The sequence below is a fragment of the Megalops cyprinoides genome, chromosome 8, assembly GCF_013368585.1.
Source record: "Megalops cyprinoides isolate fMegCyp1 chromosome 8, fMegCyp1.pri, whole genome shotgun sequence".
NCBI lineage: Eukaryota > Metazoa > Chordata > Actinopteri > Elopiformes > Megalopidae > Megalops > Megalops cyprinoides.
Window position 1 is genome coordinate 1,781,507 of NC_050590.1, and position 12,100 is coordinate 1,793,606.

The window sequence follows — 12,100 nt, forward strand, 5'->3', positions numbered from 1 at the left end:
CAAAAGGTAGTTTGACTGTCAGGGATGACTGAAAATCACATGGAAAAAATAAAACAACAGCTCATTGTATTCAAAGTTTTAATTCAATTCCAATACAAGACTCCTAAAATGGTGCCATCCTCATAGTCCCCTTTTGGAGTCTGTTACATCTTCTAACAAAATCAATAAAAAGAAAAGCATGATGCATGTTGAATCATGTGAGGACAGTGCCCAGCTGTAACTTAATAATAAAGTCAAGATAAGGCTTTTATGATTATTGCAAGCTGTCACCAAACAGATTTGCACAGTAGTTACGGTCAGGGCTGTGCGCTTTACCGCATAGGGTGAAAGCTAGGCATTCAGGAACATATGTCCAAATACATACACATCTGGTAAGAAATGCTTCAAACTGCTTTTTGAAGATTTTGACATGGCAACCAGAACAGATATCTTATAAAGAATTTTTATGGCAGTAATAGTAGAAAAAAAACAATCATTAAGGATAAGGTGATACAGGCTTTAATAAACTAAGCTGATATCTAATAAGTTGGCGTACTATAATGTACTGTGAATGTAACTGGAAAACTCCTTTGGAATCTGTGGCTCCTCTTCCTCAGTGCCCGGCACTTAGTGCGAGAGATAAGTGTTGGTAGCACAGCAGCATCCAAAGGTTAAGAAACAGGAGCCGTGTGCTCCTTTCCTGTGGGAACCCAGAGGCGTGACATCCATTTCAGTCCTCCTGAAACATCGAAACAGAAGGTTCCATCCAAATGAGACATGAGGAGTTATTGTAGTTGTCTTTGTATTTGCTTATCCTGTCATGCAAAGGTACAACAGCTGAGTCTCACCTGGGAATTGAACAAGCAACCTCATGGCTGCAAGTCCAGTTCCTTAATCATTACATCATCTGTGTGTAGCAGCTCTTAGCAACTATGTTTTTGTCCTGGTTACTTTCAGGCGTGAGCTCCACACAGACATGAATGAGGTAATCCCATCTGTTTATATAAACGTGTTTCCTGAGTGGTTCCTGATGGCGCCGAGGACAGAAGCACTTTTCACATCCCTGTTACCGGCAGAAAGAGACGGCGGCTCGCTCTCGTGCCTTACCCACTCGTCGTCCTCAGCACCATCGCCCTGACCGCCCGCCTTCGTCCCACTCCCCCCGCCACCTTTGTTCGCCATTATCTTGTCCGTCCAAGAGGCTCCGGCTTGTTCATCTCCCGCAAAGTTACACCGAGTCACAGTGCCCCCATCCAGTTTGGCCAGGGAAACTACAAAATAAATTGAAAAATAAATAAAAATACTTTTTTGATTTGCTTCACTCGATGCCCTTAACTGGGGCAGCTTGCTCACCTTCCATCCCTTCAGGCCAACCCACGAGCTGCGAACACGCAATATGACAACTGCCCCCGTCAGACCCAAACTGCCCCAGACCAACTTTGGCTGGGAATGTGGTTAATTGTCATACCCTCATGTGCGCATCAGGTCCACCTCAGACAGCAGCAGCTGCCCGCATCTTAAGTGAGACTGTCGCCTAAAAAGCCCTACAGACTGGGGAAGTTGAGGCTAAGCCGAATTCGCATTTTAAGAATGCATTAGCATTGCTTTTAGAATAAGTACGCTATATATATATATATTATATATATATATATATATATATATAAGCTAACACAAACTAACACCAACTAGCATGTAAAGCTAACACAAACTAGCAGGTAAAGCTAACAAACAAGAAATTCTCACGCCAAAGCTTGACAGCTCATGTATCTACTTGGCCTGAAAGGACTGCAACAAGTGCTTAGTATGAACAAATAAAGTAAAACATTTACAAATAAAGTACATTACTGGCATTTAGCAGATGCGCTTATGCAGAGCGACCTACACCGGTTACAGTTTACATAACTTAAGAGGAGTCAAGTGCTCTTACACTTGTTTATTCATTCTGGTATCTTTTTAACTTGGCCCCATGATCCACAGAAGTCATTTGCATTTTCGATACGGGATGCACAGCTTGGGAGAGGGATATCATCAGGAAATGTTCTGGGCATTAGTCAGGGACAGGCCAGGTGCGAACATAAGCAGCTGCTACATTTATCAGAGCTGAAGACATCTGTAATTTATCAGAAACAGCAGTTCCAAGTCCTGCAACACATGTTATTACAGAGTTATACTCTACCACGGGACGTACAGGCTGGGCGCCACTGGAGCCAGAAACACTGCAGTGGCATGTTGGTGCCTGCGTGCGTGTGTGTGTGCAAAATATTGCATGAGGATCAAATATCAATACAGATTCCTACTGCTGCAAATCACTGTCCTGTGACTTCTTGTGTCTTGTGATTTGTGATTTTATTGTGCTGGTGACTGTGTTCATTTCACTTCTCAGGATAATATTTCTCTGAATTCTCATTTCACCTCACCACTAATGGCTCTTGTGTTGTATGAAACTGTATCACCTGGTTAAGAGAGATTAACCCCGTGAACACCAGGACAGATTACACACAAATCACCGTCAACTTTAGTGATACTAACGGAGTGATCTGACACCTGCCCGGCCTGTTGTCATAACAACAAGAGTAAACTGTGTCCTGATCATGACAGCACACGCTTGACTAGATTTGGGTTTGTGAGATTATGCTTAGGACAATGAATGGAAAAAACAAGATAAAAATTATGATCTTGCCAACATGTATTAGAACCCTTGTGGCATCGCAGGGCTGTCAGAAGGTGTGCGTGTCTGTGCCTCACACACTTACGCTACGGTAAGCCGTTTGTGTGACAGCAAGCAGCACACAGTAGCCACCACTGCACAATAGAAGTGGTGTTTCCAACAATCTGAATTTTAAAATTAAACAAGAAAGTTAACACCATGGGAGGGAGGAAGATAATTAATATAATAAAATAAATCATTAAAAAGTAAATTTAAAAAATTTTAAAAATTAAAACTAAAGAAGGCTTCCCTCACAGTCACTTACAAATGAACGGTCCATCTCCTTTGGTCTTCAGACGGATCTCCTGGCCCGGTTCCAGCTCGGTCTTCTGCATCTCCCCCTCTGGGAGCCAGAATGCGACGGTCTGGCTTGGGGCGTGGCTCTCTGTTACCTTCAGAAGCTCCGCCTTATTCACCACCGCCTTCAGCTCCTCCTCCGACATGCGGTCCGTCACACCTTTCGCCTCCACCTCTGCCCGGGAACAATGCAGAAAACCCGACTTTACAGCACAGGGATTTGCTGGCACAGCTGACGCTGGAGGCGAGGAGCCATCCAGATGATTTGGAGATCAGTGAATCTGAGGCAGGATTCTGGGCAACGTGACTCCCTCAAACGTGACCACAGCCTCCCCTCAGCAACCCCTCTGATTCTCTGGCATCAAGCTTCTGATCTCTGAGATCTCGGCGTCCACAAACATCCCGGGAATTCAATAGTCATATTGTTTGGTTAATACAGGCATCATTTCACATATTCATCGTGACCATAACCAATTTCCTTACGTTGACATAAATGCATCTCCATTGGTAATGCTGAGGCCAGTGTGTCTTAAAAAGAATCAGGGTTAAATGTACTTGTTTGCTATTTTTATGCTTCATTACAGATAGACAGCTTTTAGTTATACCAAGTGGGTGTGCTATTAATAGTCCTTTGTGCCAAAATTGTTTCTGTATGACTATGCAGGTATCTTCCATGTGTAAAAAAAAAAAACACTTTAAAACATTTTACATAAACATTAAAAAAACACTTGTTTTACACTAGTTTTAGAGAGTAAAGGTGACTTCTGAGTTAATTCTTCAGATGTTGTCCAAAAAATGGGCCGCAGGGGGGGGGGGGGTTGCTTGATAACAAATACTTACTGAAAGATGACATCAGGTAGCCTGTGTTCACCTTCCTGGTTTCGCTGAAGTTTGGCTCGATCTCATTCCCTTTCGCGTCGAACTTCCTTCGATGAACGCGACCGGTTTTAACGTACAGAACATAATACCGTTCCTGCTCAAGACAGCACACACACGGAAACCCAGAATTCCCCCCTTAATGAAGGCTCCACATCGACAGCAAACCGACAAGTCTCGAAAAACAAAAATGTGGCGGTGTGCTTTCACCAGTCCACTTTTGTAAAGATGCAGGAAAAACTTGGCATTTTTAGGACCACAACAGAGATATGGGGTACCTTTTCATTGCGGGCATCTGTAATTACGTGACGTGACACATCAATCAGCTGACCCTCTAAAATTACACCTGGACCACTGTGAAAATCAGAAAAGATTTTAGGCAAAACTTTGATTTACTCGAACCTGTAACATTGGCTAGAACTACACTTTAGGCTGCAGAAGATGCATCACGGGAAGTTCTGCTTCTGCTAAAATCAGGCGTGTTCAACGTGAAACGAATTAATCGTGACCTTGCGAGCTATAACTATTTTAAGGAAAACAGCATGCTAACGTATATCCCGTGAAAGGCGTGCGTAAATAAACATTTTTATTTAGCTTATAGCTAGCTCATAGGCAAATATTGGCAACCTGAAAGTTCACAGCGCTGGTAGTTAGAATTGAGTTTCCCCTCTGAAGATTAGAACTAATATCATTACCTCTGATAGGCTGAGGGCTGCCACTCGCTGTCTATTTTCTCATTATTTACAGGTTTATTCTGTAGCGCTGTGTTTTGATAAATTCGACTCATTGCAGCCTTCACCACTTTGCTCAGCTCCCGGGAATTTCTTTCCGCAACAAATATTCTTTTCACTTCCGGTTTCTCTTGAAATGGGGAAACGGTCACGCCTGCGAGACGTTTCCTCACGTGTAATTCTTAAGTGCAGACTTAAGATATTCTCTCTTTGCCGGAGAAAGAAGTTATTTTTGCGCAAAAGTTTGTTCTTCTTCATTTAAAGATTTCAGTCGCATGACAAAATTTTCAAAATACATGTCTCCCCCCTTTGCTGATATGGTATGCTCGCACACGATTCTGTCAAACCTCTGACAACCAAATTCTCTACTTAAAAGAATTGTTGTTAATTGGTGGGTCATTTGCTTCACATCTTTCTTAATGTATGCTACTTTGACAGACAAACGCGTAGCTTGCTAGGTTTTTTTAAAACAATGTTTTAATAATGATCTATATGTACATGTGAACTTGCAATTCTTTAAGCCGATCTCCTGGCTGCGGCGCTCGATGGTTTTTTTTTTATGGTAACAATACTGTTGGGTCACCAGCTGTGACTTTCGGGAAATAAAACCACTAAGTGTACATTGAACTCAAAGCCGAGACGAGTTTGTTGAGGAAGTTCTGTTTCCAATCGGGAAGACAGACTGAGTCCAGTAGTCCTGTTGTTAGGGGTCCTCAGCTTGCCACTTCTTGCAGATCTAATTTAATGCCTTTACTTGTTTGGATTTCACGCTCTTCTCAGATGCGTCTCCTGCTCGTTTGAGGCTCGTGCGTCTCTTGGGCTCACGAGCAGCAGCCTCCACGCGGTCCGAGGTTTGGCATTCACGGACCTAATAATAATAAGGCAGTTTATTATCAGGCCACAATAAGGAACAGAATGGCACAGCAACAGAAAAGTTTTTACACACACACACATATATATATATATTCCAGTACACAGTTGATACTAGGAATTAATATTTTAGTTGCCCTTTATAAGAAATTCACCTTTTCAGCTTCATCTGCATCTGATTTCTGTTCATGATTTTCGTCAGACAGGTTTTTCTCAATATTGGAGTCTGCAAAAAAAAGCTGCAGTGTTACCTCGCAGCAAACTACATACTGTGGTAACATTCTTGGAAATCAACAGACGTTTTACAGGGAAAAAAAAAAAATCAAGGATCCAATATTCCAGTGGAACTAAAACCCACAGCTATCCCTCTGGCTGTGATTTCCGGGAACAGATGCCATTACATTGCAGCCTTTGTCTGGAATGCCTACACTTCCAACAATGTCAAAACTCACGCAGTGCACTGGCCTCAGGTTCCCCAGTAGCTAAGTCTTTTTGTGTGTTAGGACAACGTTCAGTCCACTTGTTACTGATTTCCAACAATCTAACATTACTGTCGTCATCATTACAGCAGTGGCAGTCATCACGCTTCTGGAGGTGCAAGAGCCTCACGGTTTGCAGGGTGCTGGCCGAGCTGGATGCTCAGCCAGATGTTCCTCCTCTGAGCCCAGCCTCCAGGTGCCTCCACCTCATACAGCCGCTCTCTCTCCTGCTCGCGAGCCAGCAGGTACTTCCTGCACACTGGAGAGAGGGTGCGTCAGGCCTGCCTCGTTCAGCCAGCCTCGCTTGTGTGTGGTGACCACAGTGCGCTTAACTGAGATATTTAAGCACTTAATGCAGGGAGGAGTGCTTCCTGTGGAAGTGAAAGAGGTCTGCAGCTCTGTGAGTGACACCCACACCCCTGCTCCCGTCGCACAACCTGAACGGCCAACATTGTTACTAATTGTGAAATTGTTCTGGCAATTTGCCCCTAGCTCCACAGACAACAACGCTACGTACCCAGAGTCTCAGGGAGTGACGTTACCGCTGAAAGCGCTCTGCTACCTGCCACTGTAACGTTACCTGCTTTACACATAATTCACAGAAGCTCTGATATTCAGCAAAGACCAAGGGGAGATATTACCTGCTAATCACCTGTTCTTTATGTGATGAGATTTATCTACCATTTATCTAATGACTGAGGTGGCTAGACATGAATAGGCATATATTATCTCAGTTTACAGCCACGTTTTCACAAGTCATGTTGTCAGGTCTGACATAAAGCAGGGAAATGAGGCTTAAGACAAAGTAAAAGTCTATATCCAACACACAGTAATACACTATTACCCAGAGTCTGTGGAAGCCTTTAGAAATACCATAGGCTGTATCTTGAATAAAATATTATGAATTATTAGATTCAGCACTTGAGGCAAAGAGATGGATAACATTGTTGATACTGAACAGTAATGAAATTACACAAGACAGGAGGCTGTGGCCTAAAGGACCTTCATACACCAACAGACGTGATTGTGTGACTTCTGTATTTTTATATAGATACTGTATCTTCACCAAACATTCCTTGTCTTTTAATAATTCACCAAGACAGTGATTACAGTCTTGCACAAACAACCATCCCTGCTCTTGTTCTTGGCCATAACAATAGAAAGGTTCTCGTCATTAATAGCTTTATGACAACAGTGTCGTTCACTAAAGAGCTGCTCTTTGGCCTGCCGTGGAACAATGCATTCTTGTAGTGCTTTCATAATGAAAGGACAGGTGCCAACTGTTCTTCCAACATTTCGAAAATATATTTAAAATCGATCATAAAATAGAAAATAATTTAACTGTAAATGAAAACCTTACGCAGGAAAACCAGTACAGTATTTGAAATGTTTGGTGTCTGGTTGCTACAGAGAAGTAATGATTAGTGGGCCTGGACTCAGTGTGAGTTCAGTGTGACTCACCATGTTGCATGCTGGGAGACACTGGGCTGCTGATTCCCACCACTTCCTCATTAGTGAAGGAAGCGCAGAAATCCCCCAGCATCCGCAAAGCAAGTCCTCTCCTGCGAAACTGCATCCTCACAAAGACGGTGTCCAGCACAGGCAGCAGGTAACTCCGACTGGTGCAGCTGCCACACAGAGCACCTGGGAGCACGCAAACATGCGTGTTTGCCTTGCACAGCAACACAGGACTCAGACTCCCTTTCTGGGGGGATGGTGTGATGGGTGTGCTGGTTTTACCCTAACCCTCAGCTCTGGATTAGTGTTCTTATTTAGTCCTGCCATTTAATGGGTTTGGTGCTTTTACTGATAAAATTCATTAACTTATCATTCCTCAATTAACCGCCACATTACAACTGAAGACTGTGTGTGTGTCCCGCACTGAAAGGTGTTATGGCTGTTTATTTTATGAAATTATACACATCTGACCGGTCACTTAGACCAGTTAAGCCAGGGCAGCTGGTTTACACATAAAGCAGCATGTGCAGTGACTCTCCAGAAACTGAGTCTGATACTTCTGCTGTAGTGTAGAATATCCAACCATGGTTAAAAAAAAAACATCAAATGAAAGAAACATCACCAAATACATGCATACAGGAAATGAAAAGGTTTAGGCCTCTAAGTATAAGATTCCTAATGACACTGGCAGCAGAGTTCAAAACTACTTAAAGTTGGAAATATTTGTCTTGGAAATGCAGGAGAGTAGCCAAACTTGGCACTTCAACACCCTCTCTTAGCACAACATCCCTGTGTCTCCAGGAGTGTGTACTGTTCAGAATCTGTGTTAATGGTTAGCGAATGAAATATCGCAAAGGCTTCTGCTACTTATAACACACCAGTCATGACTGATCTTTAATATGAAGTTATGTTCAAATGGGAACTGAAGACGGTGTGAATGAAATACAGTTGCATCTGGGGCTTGTTTTGGAGTGCCGTGCTGCAGCAGTTCCCCCGGCACCAGCTGAAACCACATTCTGCTTTTTGATGGATGTTATTTCAGGCCACCTTTGGTTAGCGTTATTGGAACGTTAGTTTACAGTGTGCTGGCACTCGGTGCTTTGTAAGAAATTTTCTGCAGGTGTGATCCAGGTGAGTTCAGAGAGGCTGGAATTTAGGTCATGCCCACCTTTCTGTTTGATGGTGTAGAAGCCAGCTGCTTCCCCGTCCTGCCAGAGAATCTTGCCCACCTCACCCAACGGATGAGGGGTGAAGTAAGTGTCAGCTCCCAGGGGTCTCTCCAGCACCCCAAAAATAATCTGGCTGAGAAGGAACAGAACCACTCTCTCCCCCACTGACTGCACCTACAGATAAACTCGGGAGTCACACCGGCCACACCTGAGAGACTCATTCTCATATCAGCTAACAGCCTGTCCAGGGAGTGGGTGTCACCTTTACATGCCTATTACATAGTTCACATTTATAATCTTCAGAGGCAATCATGCAGGTGTGGTTCTCTGACTCGGCAATAATTTTGTGTACATACAACCCAACATCCCTGGTTTGGGAACTGTGATTCACATGTAGTTTCAGCATTCACTGGTCATTTATTAGGACATTTTTTGTTGTTTTGTTGGGAAGGAATGCCTGTTAAAATATAAATACATAAGTTATGTGGTGTCTACCGGTGCTTACCGTAACCAGCCCAGATCTCGACGTGTTGGAGGTCTTCAGGATGTCATTCACTGCCCACCATTTTCCATTCAGATACAACGCAACCACTGCTGGATTGAGAAGCACCGATGAAAACTGCCCCCAAATAACAGAGAGGGAAAACAGCGGAAACCTGCAGGATGAACAAGCGAAACGGGCTGGGCATCCTTGCCAACCACTTACCCTGGGTTTCACATCCAGGCTCAGACAGAGCCAGCACTGTGTGCAAGGGGTCGCCGTCACCAAACAGGGGCAGACGCTTCACGCTGGTGTGCCTCACTTCCACCTGTGCGCTCAAACAGGACAGATTTTTTGGGGGCATTTCAAACTTCTGAAACCCTTCACAGCACATGACATCCCTGTTAATAATTGATTATAAAATAATAGTTAATAATCTCTCTACATTAAAGACAGACAGACAATCAAAATACTAATGATAGTATCATTAATAATAATATCACATGGAATTAAATGTTCAACAACCTGTAGTATTGCTGACAAATTCATGCGTACGGACCTTTGCGCCACCTGGAAGAGGGAACCAGTTGCTCTCAGATGAGCTGTTTCCTGCCAGATATGCCATGTAGTCATCAGAGCTTTTCCTCAAGTCATTGTAATCCAGAGGAGACACATCAACAGGATACTTTTCTTCAAAGGAAGGAAAGATTCGATTTCATTCGATCCCACAACTCGAACTGACACATATCAGTGCAATGTACCTGTGAAGCTGCGGTGACAGCTAGAGTCAGAACCTGAAAGCAACATGCCCGGTTTTCTGTACGACGCGTTATTTTGCGCGCACCTTCAACAACAGCAGCCCCCGGTGAACTTCTGATTGGTCTGAAAATGTTTTGAGAATAACCTACTTGGCATATAATGAAGCTTGTTTATCTCTATCGAGTGCATTACATGAGAATGCGTTTGTATGGAACATATATGTAACTAGCTAACTAGAAAGCCTGCTAACAGATAACAGTGTGCTATCTAAAAAGCTGTCTGGCTACGCGAGTTTCCATATAACATTTCAACAGGTTTTCTTAACAGATTTTGTTAGCTTGGTAACCAGCTAGGGTATAGCAAGTGATCAAAAGTTTAAATGCATGTCGCACTCAGAAAAAAAAACCATAATGTTACCTTTACCTTACCTGGAAACGGAAAACACTTCAGCGTCGTTTCCATTTTCTACCTATGTATGCGTATGTCTTATGCAACAGCGCAATCTAGCGCTGGACATAAAAACAAACAGTGGTAGTAACTTTATTTTGCCCTGTTCCGAAGTCAATTTGTAGGCGTCTGTAGCGCTTAGTATTTAGGAACTAATATGTAGAGTGTTCACGGACAAAAAAAATATTTGTGAACAATTGCAAGAATTTAACACATGTTAAATTAATTTTAAAAAATGTAAATTAAACATTTTATAGATTAGCGTGTCTTCTACCATACAGACTAGGGCTTCTAAATTCTAATCGTGACGGAAAAGTGTGTTTAATTGTTTTAGTTCCAACTGGGTTCAATCAGTCAGGGTTGTATTGACCTTTTACTCGAATAGTGACCTCGATCTCGAGCTCCATTTGCGGTCCAATCAGACAAGTCCTGTCCACTGCTCGTGTTCGCCATTCAGCTCGGTATTATGGAGGTGAAAGAAAACCATCTAATCAAATAATAATAAGGTCATGCTCTTACACACGCTCTTAGAAATTGCGAACCTTGCATTGATGGCTAATTTGATAGAGCGGGGACAGTTAATCCTACCAAATATTTCTGTTAAAAGGACACTAATCCCACTCTACAATGTGATAGGCTACTTACAGACTGACTTGCCCAGTCAAGTATTATGCTACAGAAGGGATAGTCAACAAACAAGTCACCCAAATGTTTTATTACTTACTTGAGTGGAATTATATATCAGGGAACTTATTTGCCCAGTAAACACACTTATCCAATGCAACCTGTATATATTAGGCTATACATCATTCACTTATGCAGATGGAAATATACCGGCGCACTTAAGGGTACATCTTGCTCAAGGGCACGACTGTAACACAGATTCAAACTTTCCAACACACACGCGGTACACGAGTCTGCCTCCCAAACCACTGCACCACACTAGCAAACTACCTGACTGAAATTACGTAGCACATTCAAGAAGTTTTGTCTGGTAAAAGTTTGACATAACATGAAATCATATTGAAATACTGAAATTACACATTGAAATTATCATTCCCTTCGCGGCCTTAATGAGGCGAATCATACCGGGCTAATGAAACTGGGTCAATTAAACTTGAAATCAAGTGTCCAAAAACTTAATGGACCCCGGTGATATTCTGTACGAAAACGAACAGTAGGCTACATCTCAAATCCTGCCTGTCTCAATTAACGTGTATCGGACGTCTCCGGAGCGCGTCTATAACAGGCAGTAGCCACAAGATGGCGATATTAACCAGCGTATGTGGACATACACCTGATGGGTTCTGGTTTTTTTTTTCCCGTAAGTTTTTTTCAGAAAGTTCAGTAGTTGGAAAACATTTGTTGATGTTTTGTCTGATGTTTTGACATACTTTATCACAAGGTAATTAGGTTTAGCCTAATAACAAATCGCTCATCTTCACGCAGACGTCTGAAAGAGTAAGCCCATGTAAAGACTGAACGAGTCCAATAAAGACAATTGTCGTTAATTTTTCATAAATCCAGCTCACTAGTATTAAATGCTTTTGCAGCCACCACTATTAGAAGGACAAATCCACTGGGTTAGGACGACATAGTGGATCAGTGATTGGTTCCTGACACGCAATGTACGACTGACTTTGGGTTCGATTCTTGATAAAAAAAAATACACTTGTTAGCTGTGGATGTTTACTTTGGGGTAATGTTGACGCCACACGCGATTCCTCAGCACGGGCTGTCAGAGGATAATTTTAGCTCGCTGTAGCTTTAATGTTGTTGTTGGGCGGTCGTGTCTTGGTAATTATTGGAGACAAGCGTAGCTCCGGGTGTCCCATTAAATTCAGGGC

General features: G+C 42.8%; 2 protein-coding genes across 3 annotated transcripts; both read right to left on the reverse strand.

Annotated features, from left to right (window-relative positions):
• Positions 1–119: 119 nt before the first annotated feature.
• Positions 120–4,776, reverse strand: arpin (actin related protein 2/3 complex inhibitor). The gene is made up of 6 exons (XM_036534762.1): positions 4,555–4,776; positions 4,138–4,213; positions 3,824–3,956; positions 2,952–3,158; positions 1,087–1,250; positions 120–718 (listed from the first exon to the last, which is right to left on the reverse strand). The coding sequence occupies exons 1-6, from the start codon at positions 4,644–4,646 to the stop codon at positions 710–712; spliced, it is 681 nt and encodes a 226-aa protein (XP_036390655.1). The 5' UTR covers positions 4,647–4,776; the 3' UTR covers positions 120–709.
• Positions 4,777–5,131: 355 nt separating this feature from the next.
• fam169b (family with sequence similarity 169 member B) lies at positions 5,132–10,301 on the reverse strand. Of its 2 annotated transcripts, none has more exons than XM_036535690.1 (9): positions 10,235–10,301; positions 9,607–9,737; positions 9,273–9,375; positions 9,072–9,157; positions 8,566–8,740; positions 7,401–7,583; positions 6,070–6,198; positions 5,616–5,686; positions 5,132–5,458 (listed from the first exon to the last, which is right to left on the reverse strand). In XM_036535690.1, the coding sequence occupies exons 1-9, from the start codon at positions 10,266–10,268 to the stop codon at positions 5,327–5,329; spliced, it is 1,044 nt and encodes a 347-aa protein (XP_036391583.1). In that variant the 5' UTR covers positions 10,269–10,301; the 3' UTR covers positions 5,132–5,326. The 2 variants fall into 2 exon arrangements, with proteins under 2 accessions (XP_036391583.1, XP_036391582.1); XM_036535689.1 differs by having other exon boundaries at positions 9,072–9,160.
• Positions 10,302–12,100: the final 1,799 nt, after the last annotated feature.

Excerpts from the sequence above, each read along its gene's own strand:
- arpin (XM_036534762.1), bottom strand. The coding sequence starts at position 4,646 with ATGAGTCGAATTTATCAAAACACAGCGCTACAGAATAAACCTGTAAAT. Across the intron at positions 3,159-3,823 it reads CTACCTGATGTCATCTTTCA|AGGTGGAGGCGAAAGGTGTG; the intron begins GTAAGTATTTGT and ends GTTCCCGGGCAG. Across the intron at positions 1,251-2,951 it reads AGGAGATGGACCGTTCATTT|TTTCCCTGGCCAAACTGGAT; the intron begins GTAAGTGACTGT and ends TTTATTTTGTAG.
- fam169b (XM_036535689.1), bottom strand. The coding sequence starts at position 10,268 with ATGGAAACGACGCTGAAGTGTTTTCCGTTTCCAG. Across the intron at positions 9,376-9,606 it reads CTCTTCCAGGTGGCGCAAAG|GTGGAAGTGAGGCACACCAG; the intron begins GTCCGTACGCAT and ends TTGAGCGCACAG. Across the intron at positions 6,199-7,400 it reads GTCTCCCAGCATGCAACATG|TGTGCAGGAAGTACCTGCTG; the intron begins GTGAGTCACACT and ends CCCTCTCTCCAG.